Genomic DNA, 14,540 nt, shown 5'->3' with positions numbered 1-14,540 from the left:
TAAGGATAAGGCTATCAATGGCCTCTACCCACAATGCTTCTACTGTCAGAGAGACTAAGCTGGGAATCACAAGTAGGTTGAGGGTTGTTGTGCTCTGATCCAGCTTGCAGCCTTCCCACAAGCATTTGCTTGGCCATTGTGAGAACAGGAAGCTGGTCTAGATGGGCCATTGGCCTAATCCAGCAAGTTCTTCTTAAGTTTGTACAGGATTTTTATTTTATTTTTAAATCTGTCCTGAGTCTCTTGGGCTCAGCCTGTGTCTACTGGATTTTAAGAGGAAGCGGGGCATACAAATTCAATGAATAAATAAATAAATAAAATAGTAACAATTCTGCCAATCAGTTTTGTTGGTGACCATGGCAAGGGTGAGGATGTCCTCTCTATCCACTGGCTGCATTCGGCCTGCCTTCTACCATCAGATCAGTTAAAAGGGCTGGCTTGACTGGTGTCATAAGTTTCTCAGCCATGTGAGAAACTCCAGTCATCTCCCAAGGTATGCACATGAATGGGCAACGTTAACATGTGAACTAGACAGATTCTGGCCATAGTTGTGAGCCTTATATACACAACTGTCCAGCTCAAATGGTAAACTTTGCCCAGGGTGGCACAGGAGGAAGAAGTTGCTGGGAAAGAAAAAGCATGATGTGAGACAACCACTGAGGCTGCCAATCAGAGGAACCTCCCCCTGCTCCACCTCATACACCCAAGCAGATCCCCACCTCCACGCAGGTCTCAATTTCCGAGAACTGGTTCATGATGGGCAAGATGGTTTCCATGGAGCTCCCAGTCTGCAAGTCGGACTTGTTTCCTACAAGGATGATGGGGATCCTAGAAAAGAGGGAGAAAGCGGCAGGTGAGGAGAGAGAAAAGGCGTCAGAAACGAGAATGGGCACACAAGCACTGGCTGAAGAGTTTGGAGCAGTCTGCGTGTCAAGGCAAATTCAACAAATGGAGGGGAGGGGGGAAGTAAATGGAGATCTGCATTTCTTCATTTGCTTGGGGGCCCCAAACCTTGGGGAAGATGCAAAGAAGCCAGGTCTACTCAGTGTTAGCAGGACCCAAAATTTGGGTCTTTCACACCTGGTCCAGGATCTGCCTCTTCTTCCTTTCTGTGAATTCCTCTCTGAAATGTTGCACAATCTAGGAACAGTTTGCCCACCACATTTTCGGCTTCCAGGAATGAGACCTTAGCCTGCTTCCAGCATTGAGTAACTGAAGCCTTTAAAACAGGTGTGGGGAACCTCTGGCCCTCCATATGTTGCTAGTCTGCAACTCCCATCATCCAGAGCCGTTGGCTATGTTGGCTGAGGCTGATAGGAGTTGTAGTTCAGCAATATCTGATGGGCCAAATGTCCCCCAGCCCTGCTTTACAAACAGGGGACCCAGACATGGGCAAAATGTAGCATCCCATCTTGTTGGGTGATACACTACCTGGAACATTTTTCAGCTCCACCATTCACCATTGGGATCCATTTTGTTCGAATCTAGGTGGGGGGAAACAGAAGGAAAAAGCAAGTAAGTGGAGTGGGAAACTAACAGCAATGGCAGCCACAGAAAGAGTCTTGGGCATGGCAGGGTCGCATGGGATCAACAGGTTCGCAGGCACCTAAATGCTACATAGTTTGGCCCATTAAAAAATGCCAGCCCTGACCCTGTCAATCAACCCAAGCGATTCAGGCCACTGTGAGCATGGTAAGAGAGTAGATGCACCTCAAGCAGATGCCCAACAGAGTCAATGCCAGTCAAGAATGTAAGAATGGCCTTGTTGGAGCAGAGCAAAGGCCTTCCTGGCCCAGCATCCAATTTCCTGCCTCTGGGAAGCTCACAGGCAAAATGAAGGCCACAGCTGTCTCCCAACTGCAACCCCTAGTTAGCTGGTATTGAGAGGCATACAGCCTCCTATTCTGTAAGCAGCATACAGAGCCCTTATGACTAGTAGCCACTGATAACCCCATAATATGTGAATGGATCGAAGTTCATCATGTCTTGCTGTGTGCAACGGTGATAAGCAGCAGAGCGTCAGGCAGAAGCACAGCTGCACCTTTGCCAGGCCCTTGTGAAAGAGGGGCAGGGAATCCCTGCCTTTACCTTGTCAATGGTGGATTCCTCCGTGACATCGTACACCATGCAGACCACATTCGCCTGCAAAGGAGCAAAAAGGTAAAACAGGGTAGCTCAAGTCCAGGTTGTTTGTTTTTTTTACTGCTTGATTCTGCCCATTGTATGAACCAATATGCCAGGCTGCCAACTCACAGGTGGCATCTCAAAACCATCAAGAGGGTCAGAAAAGCCCTCACCTTTCAGTAACAAAAGTCCCAACATCTGACCCTCCCTGCTCAAGGAGGGCATCTGCCTGCTGGGCTCCCCATGCTCTGCTCAAATCCGACCACCAGCTCAGCTCAGACAGTGCCAACGCAAATGGCTTTTAGGAAAAAGCAGATGGCAGGATCACTTGCCCTTTGTGGAAGCGAGCTTATCGCTTACCGGTAATCCCCCAATGTAGGGGGATTCGGATGGGATTTGGCATGGCAGTTCTAAGCTCCCAGTGTGTATGTATGTATGTATGTACGTACGTACACACACACACCATTGCTGGGGGGTCAGGAGAGGAAGGAGATGGCATAAAGCAGTTTACAAGCAACCAAAGGGTTAGGCAAACGGTTAACAAAACTGATGACGCTAATCTCCAAATTTGACTATTTGGGATTCTTGCAGAGTTAACAGGGAAAGTGGTGGGCTCAAGATGAGCCTGAAGAGCAAAATTCAGAGCACAGGCTGGAGGGTAGAGGCTGGTGGAGCTGCTACAACAAGCCTCCCCGGCACCCAAATTTTTCCTTGCTCACCTTGGCAATCTCCTCTTGGAGCTCCTCGTCCGTCTGCTCCGATTCTGAAAGGCAAAGGAAAGACTGTACATTGCTGTCAGGGATCTTTACTGTGCCCCAAAAAGACACTCAGGGATGTGGCCGGAATGTGAAGAATGTAAGAAGACCCTTGTTAGATCAGGCCAGTGGCCCATCCAGACACCAGCATCCTGTGGACAACCAGATGCTCAAGTATGACTTGAGCACAGCAGCAAGAACTCTCTCCACTTGTGATTCCCAGCAACTCGTATCCAGAGACTTGCTGCCTCCAGCAGTGGAGGGAGAACCTAGCCACTGTGGCTAGTAGCAACTCATAGCCTTGTCCTCTATGAATCTGTCTAATCCCCATACAAAGTCATCCAAATTGGTGGCCATCACTAGCTTGCTTGCTAATTTATTTATTTTTAAATTTTATTTATGCTTTTCAGGTTTATACATTTCACCAATTTTACAATCATTTTAACATTTCAAAACTTGACTTCCTTCCCCCTCTTTCTGCGGTTCCTTATATTTACTTTTAATATCTTCTGCACATCCAAATTAACTTAATTTGCTCATTTATTCATCTGCTTTAAATATATACTCTTATAAAACTGCAGGTAATTCCAATAATCTCGCCAATGTTCTCATCTGTTTACAGTTTATCTGTAAATACTCAATAAACCATTTCCATTCTTTTATTAAAAAAAAGTTTGTTATCTTGATTTCTTATTCTTCCGGTAAGTTTCGCCATTTCTGCTTATTCCTTAAGTTTTTGTATCCATTCTTCCTTTGTTGGGACTTCTGCTTCTTTGGCTTATTTATTTATTTAGCCATTTGATTATTTATGATCTGCACTGCCATAACATATATCAAGGCAGCTTTCAACATAGATACAATAAATCTATAAATAAATATCTATAAAACAAAATTAAAGACATAAAACATAGCAATAGATACTAGTTGGTTAAAGAGGGAAGAAATCATGTAAGCCTGGGAGTTCCATGGTGCAGGACCTGCCACACTAGAGGCACAATCCCTTGTGAAGACCAACCGAACTTCCAGAGCGTGGGGAACCAGCAGAAGTGCCCCACCAGGGGTCTCAAAGTTCAACTATATGTGGGTGTGAAAGTACTTTATTTTGCCTGTTCTGAATCTTCCCACATTCAACTTCACTGATGCTCCAAACCCCCAAGTCCTAGTGCTATCAGAAAGGGAGGAAAACATCACCCTAACACCACCCTATCTGCTTTCTCTGTGTCAGGCAGAGTTTTATAAACAGAATTCGCTACCATAAGACATGGTGACAGCCGCTAGCTTGGATTGCCTTATGTGGCTTTTATCTATTGTTTTATTATTACATATTCAGTTCGTATGCTGCCATTCCTCCCGGATGAGCCCTTTTAAATCCATTGGGGGGTGGGTGCCTACCTGAGTAGTCCACAATGTGGGTGGGGACTTTCTCAGGCGTGACATCCGCCGGAATTGTGATCTCTTCCGCACGAGACGGCACCTGGGAGGGGGGAAAGGGAGATGATCATTTCCACATTGTGCCCAAGACAGCCTTATCCTTCGTGGATTTGGCCACATACAGCTTCTAATGTCGGGCACAGTATGTCTCTGAACACCAGTTGCTGAGGCTCTCAAGAGGGGAGAGTGCAGTTGCTCTCAGGTCTTGCCTGCAGGCTTCCCACTGGGGCATCTCGCTGGCCACTGTGAGAACAGATTGCTGGAGGACTAGAGGGGCCTTTGGCCTGATCCAGCAGCCAAGTTCTTCCAATGTTACGCTGTTAATATTAACAGGTCTATCTTGCAGTTGTAAGCAGGGCACAGTCTCATTGTGCTGGGAAATAATGAAGAACATGTGTTTCCACTGCCAATTGGGAGGGGGGGCACAGAGGATGACAGTGCCCCAGATACCCAGAATTTAGAGAGAGAAGCTCCCTTGTGGATTAGATGAAAACAGAATTTTAGAACTACAAATTTCAGGCCTGCATAGTGTGAAAGCAGAAGTATGGAATAGGCACAGCCCACTCACCCCTCCTGAGAAATGGCACTGAACTGCTTCCCTGCAAATCCCCTTTCAAGCACTCCTGCAGCCCCTTAAGTCTCAGCAAGCAGTGACCTGATCCACTGACCTGACAGCGTCCTGGGGATTGGGGTTGGGGTGGCGTTAAGCAGCTTGCCTGGGGCTGGAGCAGGAATGTGGGAATGGTATTTAGAATGATCCCAGCGCCTGATTAGGAGACTTACTGCACCGGTGGCACAAGGGTCAGAGGGGTCAACATGGGGGCAGGCACCAATGCCATCTGCCTGCTGCAGATCAGAGGCTGGCAGGCAGAGGGGAAGTGCGGCCACTGCAGTTAATTAAGACAGTCCTTCCCAGAACATGAGGCAAATGGCCGGGAGGGTGGCTGTTCTTGAGAGCTTTCGAACAGATGGGCAATGCTGGGGGCATTGCATAGACGTCCGCAGCAGTAACCGCTCCAGAGGAACTGTCCTGGCCAGATGCTGGAAAGGACAGAAGAAACCAGCAGCTGAAGCAGTTTTTTTTTTCATATTGAATTTTCACATTGTTGTAACCTGCCCTGAGACCTTATGAGGAAGGGCAGGCATCAAATCAAATCAATGGATAAATGATAATAATAATAATAAAAACAGAGCATAAGAACCAGCCTCAGTCTGCTCTCAGCAAGCCCCCATGGGACCTGCCTTTATCCTTACAACCAATCCAGGGAGAGGCATTGCCTGCCAGCTTCCTCCTCCTTAGCAGGCTAATTTACAAGCCTGTGTTAGTGATGTAGGAAACTGCCGTAGACCATTGACCCATCTTGTTCAGTACTGTTTACACTGACTGGCAGTGGCTCTCCAGGATTTGAGATGCAGGACATTCCCAGTCCTATCTGGAGCTGCTGGGGATTGAACATGGGACCTTCTACAAGCAAAGTGGAGGTTCCACCATGGAGTTATGGCCCTTCCCCCCAGATTCTGTGCTTAGTAACTTAAGAAGCTGCCTTATACAGAGTCAGGCCATTGGTCCTTCGAGTTCAGTACTGTCCCCATTAATTTGCAGTGGATCTCCAGGATCAGGGATGTGGGGCATTCCCAGTCCCACTTGGAGATTCCAGGGATTGAACCTGGAACCTCCTGCATGCAAACCAGGTGCTCTGTTACTGGGCTACCGAAGATGGCTCTGGCTTGAAGAAAAGTGGAGTCTGGGAAAAGAATGATTCCTTCCAACTCTCATGTACACACCAGAGCATAGCTTGCCATTTCTTGCAAGCTACTCATAGCCACTGACTCAGCTGCTCCAGCGCCATGAAAGACGTTAACAATTAAAACTGCTCAGAGCAAAAGGTGTGAAACCATGCAGCTTTTATGGAGGAATCAAAGTGCTGTTTTGCTTTTGTTGTTTGCATGGGAGAAAAACTTCACAAGGAACCATGGCAGGATCAGTTGCATAAACGATTGCATAAGGAATGGCCGATGTGGGAAGAGGACCCATCACAGGCCTTAGTAAGTAGCCCAAACGGGTCCTTGCCAAGTGTGTGTCTCTCTCATCGCTGACATCACACAGAGCTCCAGAGGGATTTGCAGCACAAGTGCAAAGGTGGAACCTCCCCAAACTCCAAGCTTGCAAGGAGGGCACAGGCTCATTCCTTTGCATCCCACTTTGCATCTGCCAAAGCAAGAAGGAGGAGTGGTCCTCACGGGAACCCCGAGGTGTCAAGATGGCAAAAAAACTTGAATGGATTTAAAGGAGGATTAGGCAAATTCATGGAGAATGAGGCTCTCAATGGCTACTTGCCAATGGTTCTCCCTTCACTGTGGAAGGCAGTATGCTTCTAAACACCAGCTGCTGGGAATCACAAGTGGTGAGAGCGCTGTTGTGCTCAGGTCCTGCTTCGCATTGGCGCATCTGGTTGGACACTATGAGAACAGGAAGCTGGACTAGATAGAGCCTTAGGTCTGATACAGAAGGGTTATTTTTATGTCCTCATGGACTTAACCAAATCTGTGGATTCCTGGCTTAGAAACAGAAGGGAAGAAGGCAGTGCAGGTAGCGGGACTTCAAAGTGAAAACCCGTCGGACCTGGGGTGGGGAACCTGTGGCCCCTTGCAGGTTTGGGGACTCCACCTCCCACAGGCCCCAGGCAGCATGGCCAGTGGTCAGGGATGATGGGAGTTGCAGGTCACAGCAGCTAGAGGGCCACAGGTTCCCCATCTGCTGTAGGAGAAGGAGAAGACCAGAATTAAAAAGGAGTTGGATTGGGGTAGAAGGCAGGAGAAAAGTCCAAGAAAGAAAAGGGGCCGTGGGCGGGAACTTCTGATATCTCCAAGGACAGAATGCCACTTGGGTGCCACTTGGCTGGCTGATAGGCAGGCAGGGAGTGGTCTGGCAAGGGAGTTTTGTGGACTTTGAGCAAAGGAAGAGAGCACCAAGGCAGCTACAGAGCAGGCAGGCAATAGTGTACATTCACATCCTGAGCTGATATTATCAGCCAAATCTCTTGGCTGCAGGTCTATGATGATTCTATGATTTTTTACACGCCAACAGGAAAGAGAACCATCTTCCACTCACCTCTTCAGGGAACTCCTCGCCTACCAGGGCCATGATCAAGGAGGTCTTCCCCACCTGGGCTATGAGAGGGAAGGAAGGAGGGAGAGAGGTGGGGTGGAGAGAAGAAGAAACAAGAAGATCATTACAGGAACTTTTACCAAGTCAAGGATATTTGGAGGAATGTAGTAGCGAGTAACATGATGGTTATTCCATGTTATCTTCTCAACAGCTGTGCATGTTAAGAGAGAGAGAGAGAGCATGCACCTTTGCAGAAGGCCATCCAGTGATCTTTCCGGCTTTGTAGGAATTTGAACTCAGGAGTCTCTGGCCCAAATCCAACCATCTATCCACTACAGCACACTGGATCTCTGCAATGCGGATGCTTTTGTTGGGGACAGATGTGCATCACTTCAAAAAGCTTAACAGCTTTGCAGGTCATCTGAGACACAGGTATCCAACAGATAGAACGCACCGCCCCCAGTTTCTGTTCTGTCACATACAATGACTAGGGGAACTGGGTGGGTGATGGCATCCCCATTCATATCAAAAGACAAATCTGACCATTTCAGTGGGGGTTGGGTGCATATTTGCAGCTACTACTTCTGGCACAAACATTTCCTGAGCTGAATCAAGGAAACCGACTTCTGTATGACAGAGACATGGCGGGTCCATGGTTAGAGACAGCAGAGCTCAAATGACAGAGTGGCATGTAGGCCAGAGATGGAGAACCTGTGGCCCTCCAGATATTGTTCAACACTATCACAGGGATGTTGAGAGGATAAACATGGAGCAGCCCCTTTCATATGTCACACTTGCTCTCACTGGAGAAAAGGCAGACATGCAAATGACACAAGGAAGGATTTGTTTATTTTAATGGTGCAAACTTGAGTGTGTGTTCTCTCTTTCACAGAGAAGTGTATTTGTGATGTCTCTGGTGTCATAGTGACACCAGGTGACAACCCCTCCCACCCACGCTTTGCACAACAAGACTAGGGCTGATTGTTTTATCTCAAGAAGCTCCATGCACATGCTTTGCAAGAGCTCATGGTTGGTGCCTCTGCAAATATGATTTCAGATGAGTCAGTTCCTTACCTGTCCTGCACCTGACTCATATAAGGTGTAGAATAGAGGGGCATGGCTTGGCCAAAATGGCCTCAGAGTCCTGTCCCATCCCATCTGCCCCTCCCCCACCCAATAACAGGACAGCCATGTGCCATCAGTTCCTCAACATTGCTTGTCATTTATCACATTTATCTCCCACCTTTCCTCCAAGAAGCTACATTCCCTTATCTCCCCCTGTATCTCCACAACAACCCTGTGAGGTAAATTGGGCCGAGGGGCTGTGACTGGCCCAAAGTCACCAGGTAAGCTTCACAGTTGAGCAGAGATTTGAACCCCGGTCTCCCAGGTCCTTGTCTAACACTCTAATCACAACACCACAGTGGCTCAAATAAGAGGATCACCAGAAATCGCCTGGCAGTGATTTGTCCATTTAGTTCAGTACTTTCTAAATTGACTGGCAGCAGCTCTTTGGGGTTTCAGGCAGGAGACATTCCCAGCCCTAACCTGTGGATTGAACCTGGGACCTCCTCTGTGCAAAGCAGATCCTTGGCCCCTGAGTGACAACCCTTCCCCAAAGACACTTGTTTGCAGCAGACGCTGAGCAGAAATAGAAAAACGCTAGTTCCTGCTTGCAGGCTCACCCTTAGAAAAAATAAGACATGCAATAGAAGGGAAAGGGAGATAGAGGGAAAGGAGGAAAACGTCATGCCAGCTGGTGAGAGGGTAAAAGCCAGGGAAAGTTAAAGAATAAAACCATCACCTAGGAATAGGAAATTATCATTTTTTTAAAAAAATTACTAACATAGATCCAAGGCCTGGGTAAGCTGGCTAGTAACTTTTGTGGACTCATTTACAAGCCAGGAGTATGCATAAGCCACTAGTTGAAGATTAAAGCAGACAAGAAATCCCAAGAGTCCAGTTAAGAGTCAAGGAACAGCACCAACAGGATATGAGAAAAGGCACTGGGGTGCAGGGGGTTAGGGTTACCTCCCAATCCTTCATCCCCAAAGCATAGACAGTTATCTGTTAGTGAATCTGCTATTTCAGGTTTAAATCCACAAAGCCCCCAATATATTGCCTCCTATACACACACATATATTTCAGAAAAAAACTCAGATAATTAATTATACACAGTGCCCCGAGCCATGATTTGGAATAGTAACTACTCTCAGCAAAGAGGAAGCTTTTTAAAGTTATTAATATTTGAAAATGTTGTTTGCAGCCCGCACAAATAGGAAAAATTCAGTTTGTTTTAGCTGTATGCTCTCAGAGAGACCATGGCAGCTCCTAATGCTGTTTTCCAAGACACAGTTAACTTGAGAAGGGAGACGGTGAGCAAGATCCATAGATCTTGACTGGAGTTCCTCCTTCTCCTTTGCACCTTACAACACGGGGTGACCAACCTACAAATAATAATAATGGTTTTATTATATATACCCCGCATATCTGGATAGGTTTCCCCAGCCACTCTGGGCTGCTCACAGCATATATCAGAACATACTAAAACACCAAACATTAAAAACTTCCCTAAGCAGGGCTGCCTTCAGATGTCTTCTAAAAGTCAGAAAGTTGTTTATTTCCTTGAAAACTGAAGGGAGGTTAGAAGGCCCTCTGCCTGGTTCCCTGTAACCTCACTTCTCGCAGTGAGGGAACCGCCAGAAAGACCTCGGAGCTGGACCTCAGTGTAAGGGCTGAGCGATGGGGGTGGAGACGCTCCTTCAGGTATATTGGGCTGAGGCCATTTAGGGCTTTAAAGGTCACCACTAACACTTTGAATTGTGCTCAGAAACGTACTGGGAGCTAGTGAAGATCCTTTGGTCACATGGTCTTGGCGGCCACTCCCAGTCACCAGTCTCGCTGCCACATTCTGCATTAGTTGTAGTTTCTGGGTCATCCGCATACTGGAGAATGCCCAGCCCAACCCCCCTGATTTCTCCCAGCAGTTTCATATTGATGTTAAAAAGCATGGGGGAGAGGACGGAGCCCTGAGGCACCCCACAAGTGAGAGCCCAGGGGTCGGAACACTCATCCCCCAACACCACTTTCTGGACACGACCCAGGAGGAAGGAGTGGAACCACTGTATAAACAGTGCTCCCAACTCCTCTAGACAGTCCAGAAGGATGTCATGGTCAATGGTGTCAAAGGCCACGGAGAGATCCAACAGGACCAGGAAACAGCTTTCACCTCAGTCCCTGTCCCGCCGGAGATCACTGACCAGTGCGACCAAGGCAGTTTCAGTCCCATGATGAGGCCTGAATCCCAATTGGAAGGGATCCAAGTGGTCCACATCCTCCAGGCGTGCCTGGGGTTGTTCAGTGACCACCCGCTCACTCACCTTGCCTGTTTGTTTTATATCCCATTCTTGTCATCCCTCTGTAAAACTTGCAAGTCAGTGTGGCATAGTGGTTAGAGTGCCCAACTATGACTTGGGAGACCAGGGTTCAAATCCCCACCGAGCCCTGAACCCCACCTTGAGCCAGTCACTACCTTTCAAGCAAACCTACCTCACAGGGTTGTTATGAGGATAAAATGCAGAGGTGGAGAAGTGTGTACCCCACCTTGAGCTCCTTGGAGAAAAGGTGGGATAAATAAAATAAAATAAATAAAAATGGGGGGAGGGGAATTGGGACAGAGATAGTGATGCAAAATTGTCTTTGTTAAAAGAAGAAGAATAGAGGGCATCCGTCCTTCACATGCAACTTCAATGTTTAAACTAGGGATGGGCAAGTTATGGCTTTTGGCCTAATTTCATGGGGGTGGCAAGGAGGAGGGAAATGGAAAGGGGGCACCAGAAAGAGACACAAACAAACAAACAAGGAGGGTGCTTTAAAGGGCAATCTCTTACAAATGGCTGAGAGAATAAACATGTCTTAACCCGACTGAGAAAGGATAAGAAAGTGGGCATCAGTACCATCATGCCCTCTTCCTGGGAGCTTTTGTAGGCTGCTAGATGGCATCCTGAAACAAAATGCTGGACTTAGTGGAATTTGATCTGATCTGTAAAGACTCTTCTAATGCTTTAATTTGTGGGCTGCAGGAAAACCAATACCACCAGAATACATCAAATAGTTTCTGTGTAAGAACGCTTGGACTCTAGCAAATTCAACCCAAATTCTGAGCTCTACATTATCCAGGTTAAAACATCCTACTGCATACAAAAATTGAGAGTGCGAAAGAGACCAGTTCTCCCATTAAATTTAGAAAAAATGAATCTAACCCTTTGCTTCTGCCATCCCCTTTTTCTGATTACATAAATACTTTGGGCAAGGGACTTCCTTAAGGCAATAACAAAGCCCACAATGATGGGAGGGGGGGAAGGGGCATTTGGGGATGGCTGGATGCAAGGAAGAAACTGAGGCCCCTTGGCAGAGTGACTCTGTTCCAATGCCTGAGGGCTATTCTCTCCAAAAAAATAAAATCTACTGCCAAAAAATCCCAAAGGGAAGAATAGCAAAGAAGGATGGAGCAAAACGAGGACACTGACATGCAGTGGACAGCCACACACACTTTTAGAACTGCAAAGAGCTTTCTTTACATTTAGGCAAGAGATGGGGAACATGTGGCCTTTCAGGTGTTCTGTGGAGTTAACAGAGTTTGTACTGCTAATACCACACACTCACATCTGCTCTGGCCAACATGGCCAATAGTTAAAGGCGACGGAAGTTGTGGCCCGATAACAGCTGGAGGGCCACATATTCCCCAGCTGTAATTTGTGGAAAGATGCTGCCTATATGGTCTACAGCCACATGAGACTCTCCAGAGACAAGGCTGCCCCTCATGTTGACTTCACCAGCTTGCAATAAAGGCAGGCTCAGTTCTACTTCTCAGACCAAGTTATATTCCACCTCAGCAGTTGGGCATACATATTGAGGTCACTCACACATGGTCATAGGAACTTAGGAATTTGCCTTATTTCAGGTCAGACTGTGTGCCCATCTAGCCCAGGATTAGGAACTCTGATCACCATCAGCTGGCAGGCAGAGAGCAGCCTTTCGTTCCCAACAGCCACCACCCACTCTTTTTAACTAGGGGTGGATGCAAAGTCTGTCCTCTGTCACTGAGTTGGTAACAGTGCCTCTCAACTTGAACATGATGCTCATCAAGTAATAGACTGCAGTATTAAAGGGTCCACCATCATTCAAACATAGTAGGTTAGACCAGTGTTTTTCAACCACTGTTCCTGGTGTGCCGTGGGAAAAATTGAAAAGTAATTATAAAATACTTTCTTTGTGTTTATTTGATTCCTATTCAAGAGAATTACTTTATATATAGTCAATATAGGCACAGAGTTAATTTTTTTAACATTTTCTAATGGTGGTGTGCCTCATGATTTTTTTCATGAAACAAGTGTGCCTTTGCCCAAAAAAGGTTGAAAAACACTGGGTTAGACCAAGGGTGGAGAACCTGTGGCTTTCCAGACATCATTGGACTCTAACGCCCAGCAGCCCCAGCCAGCATGGCCAATAGCCAGGGAAAATGGAGCCCAAGAACATCTGCAAGGCCACAAGTTCCTCATATCTGCACTAACTGATGAATCGGGAACACAACAAAACAATCAATTAACTTATTACATTCATGTCATGCCTTACCCCCTCATGGAAATCAAGGTGGCATAGATATGAATCCTTTCCAGATAATGATCAGATCCAGACAAGCTTAACTTCAGCAGAGTAGCTGCACTATGGACCTTCAGAGTACGTGCTAGGGAATCAACCACACATCCCTTTCTTGTATTTGTTTTATTTTTCCTTCTCATGAGAAGCAAGCAAGCTACCCTTCCTATTCACCCAAGGGACAGCTGGCCAGAAGAAAGTCCTTGCTGTTAAATCTTTACCAATATTTCACTGTTCTGTCCCCCAGTCATTGGGAAAGGACTGCAGCTGAGCTTGTTAATTTCTGCACTTTGCGGTCTCTTAAAACATTCTATTTAAAATATTTGCATTCTGTGTATGTATCCAAAAATACAATATAGTGCTGTTGACTTTATTTTAAGCTGCTTTCCACGTACCGGTATTTCCCAATCTGCCTACAGTCTCGATTGCCAACAGATTTCGGCAAAAGATTAAATATTACCCAAGAGCCCAAAAGCATCTTAACAACAAACCCACCTGGGCTTGAGTTCTCAAAAGCCAGAGACCAATATGTCGGACGTATAAAGATGCACTCAATAGTATGCTATTGATAACCCTTAGTTATTATTTTGTAATCAGAATAACCTATTTATGATGATGATGGTGGTGGTGATAATTCTCCTTTTCTTCAAGCTGAACCCTTAGGGCTGTTTCCAAAATGTCAGTCTGTTTCAGCAAAACCAAAGGGCCCCTGGGGGGCCCTTAGGATTGTGTTTCCCCCATGTTTCGTCTACCAGCTTTCATTCCCTCACCTCTGCTTCTGTCAAACAGCCGCTAAAAGGCTCGCCCCCATTCTGAAAACCTGCCTTCCAGCATTATAAATCCATCTCATGCATCCATATCCCCCAATTGCAACCCTCAAAGCCTACCCCATGACCTTTGACACTCTCCCCAACTCCACCCTTCCCGACCCCTGACCCCTCCCTCACCTGCACCCTCCATGACCTCTGACCCCCTCCCCTAAATCCACCCCTCATTTCACTGCACCTCCCATAGGGAGGGGGGGCTTCCCCAGTGCTTACCCTCCCCCAGCAGGAGGATGCGCACATCCCGCCTCATCGCCGTCGCTTCAGGAGCCACCACGACGCTCCCCGCCTCCTGACAGCGCCCCACCCACAGGACAGCAGCGGCTTCCCAGCCCGCCTCCTCCTCCTCCTCCCATTTCCGCTTCCGGCTTCCTTCATTTGTGTCCATAGAGCAGCCAGAATAGAAGGGCGTCGGTGACAGCAGCGGCACCTCTCGGGCGGCGGGCAAAGTGCAGCGCTTCTTGCCCTTGACGAGCGCAGTGGACTGCAGTGTGAAGGCTGCGGGTGGACGGGAGCGTCGCGCCACCTAGTGGCCACGGAGCCTGCTGGGATTCAGCCCCGATTCCCGCAGGTAATTGGGGTTTTGAGAGCGGCAGTTGTAATATTGTGTGTTCAATGTGCTTGGATTTTTGAATAACG

At 47.3% G+C, this 14,540-nt stretch overlaps 1 protein-coding gene across 2 annotated transcripts in view; it reads right to left on the bottom strand.

Moving 5' to 3' along the window:
• Window positions 1-14,244, bottom strand: part of RHOT2 (ras homolog family member T2) — a 28,281-nt gene extending 14,037 nt beyond the window's left edge. The window contains exons 1-7 of one of the 2 annotated variants that reach the window (XM_033166866.1): window positions 14,118-14,244; window positions 7,423-7,481; window positions 4,272-4,353; window positions 2,844-2,887; window positions 2,089-2,142; window positions 1,432-1,484; window positions 720-828 (exon numbers count right to left, since the gene is read on the bottom strand). In XM_033166866.1, the coding sequence (XP_033022757.1) occupies window positions 720-828; window positions 1,432-1,484; window positions 2,089-2,142; window positions 2,844-2,887; window positions 4,272-4,353; window positions 7,423-7,481; window positions 14,118-14,154 (438 nt within the window). In that variant the 5' untranslated portion in view covers window positions 14,155-14,244. Of the gene's footprint in view, window positions 1-719; window positions 829-1,431; window positions 1,485-2,088; window positions 2,143-2,843; window positions 2,888-4,271; window positions 4,354-7,422; window positions 7,482-14,117 lie in introns of those variants that run through there. The other variant, XM_033166867.1, reaches the window with a different exon arrangement.
• Window positions 14,245-14,540: the final 296 nt, after the last annotated feature.

The sequence above is a fragment of the Lacerta agilis genome, chromosome 13 (genome assembly GCF_009819535.1).
Source record: "Lacerta agilis isolate rLacAgi1 chromosome 13, rLacAgi1.pri, whole genome shotgun sequence".
Classification (NCBI taxonomy): Eukaryota; Metazoa; Chordata; class Lepidosauria; order Squamata; family Lacertidae; genus Lacerta; species Lacerta agilis.
Note: the sequence above shows the minus strand (reverse complement) of the source record. Positions and strands in the feature narration are given on the sequence as shown.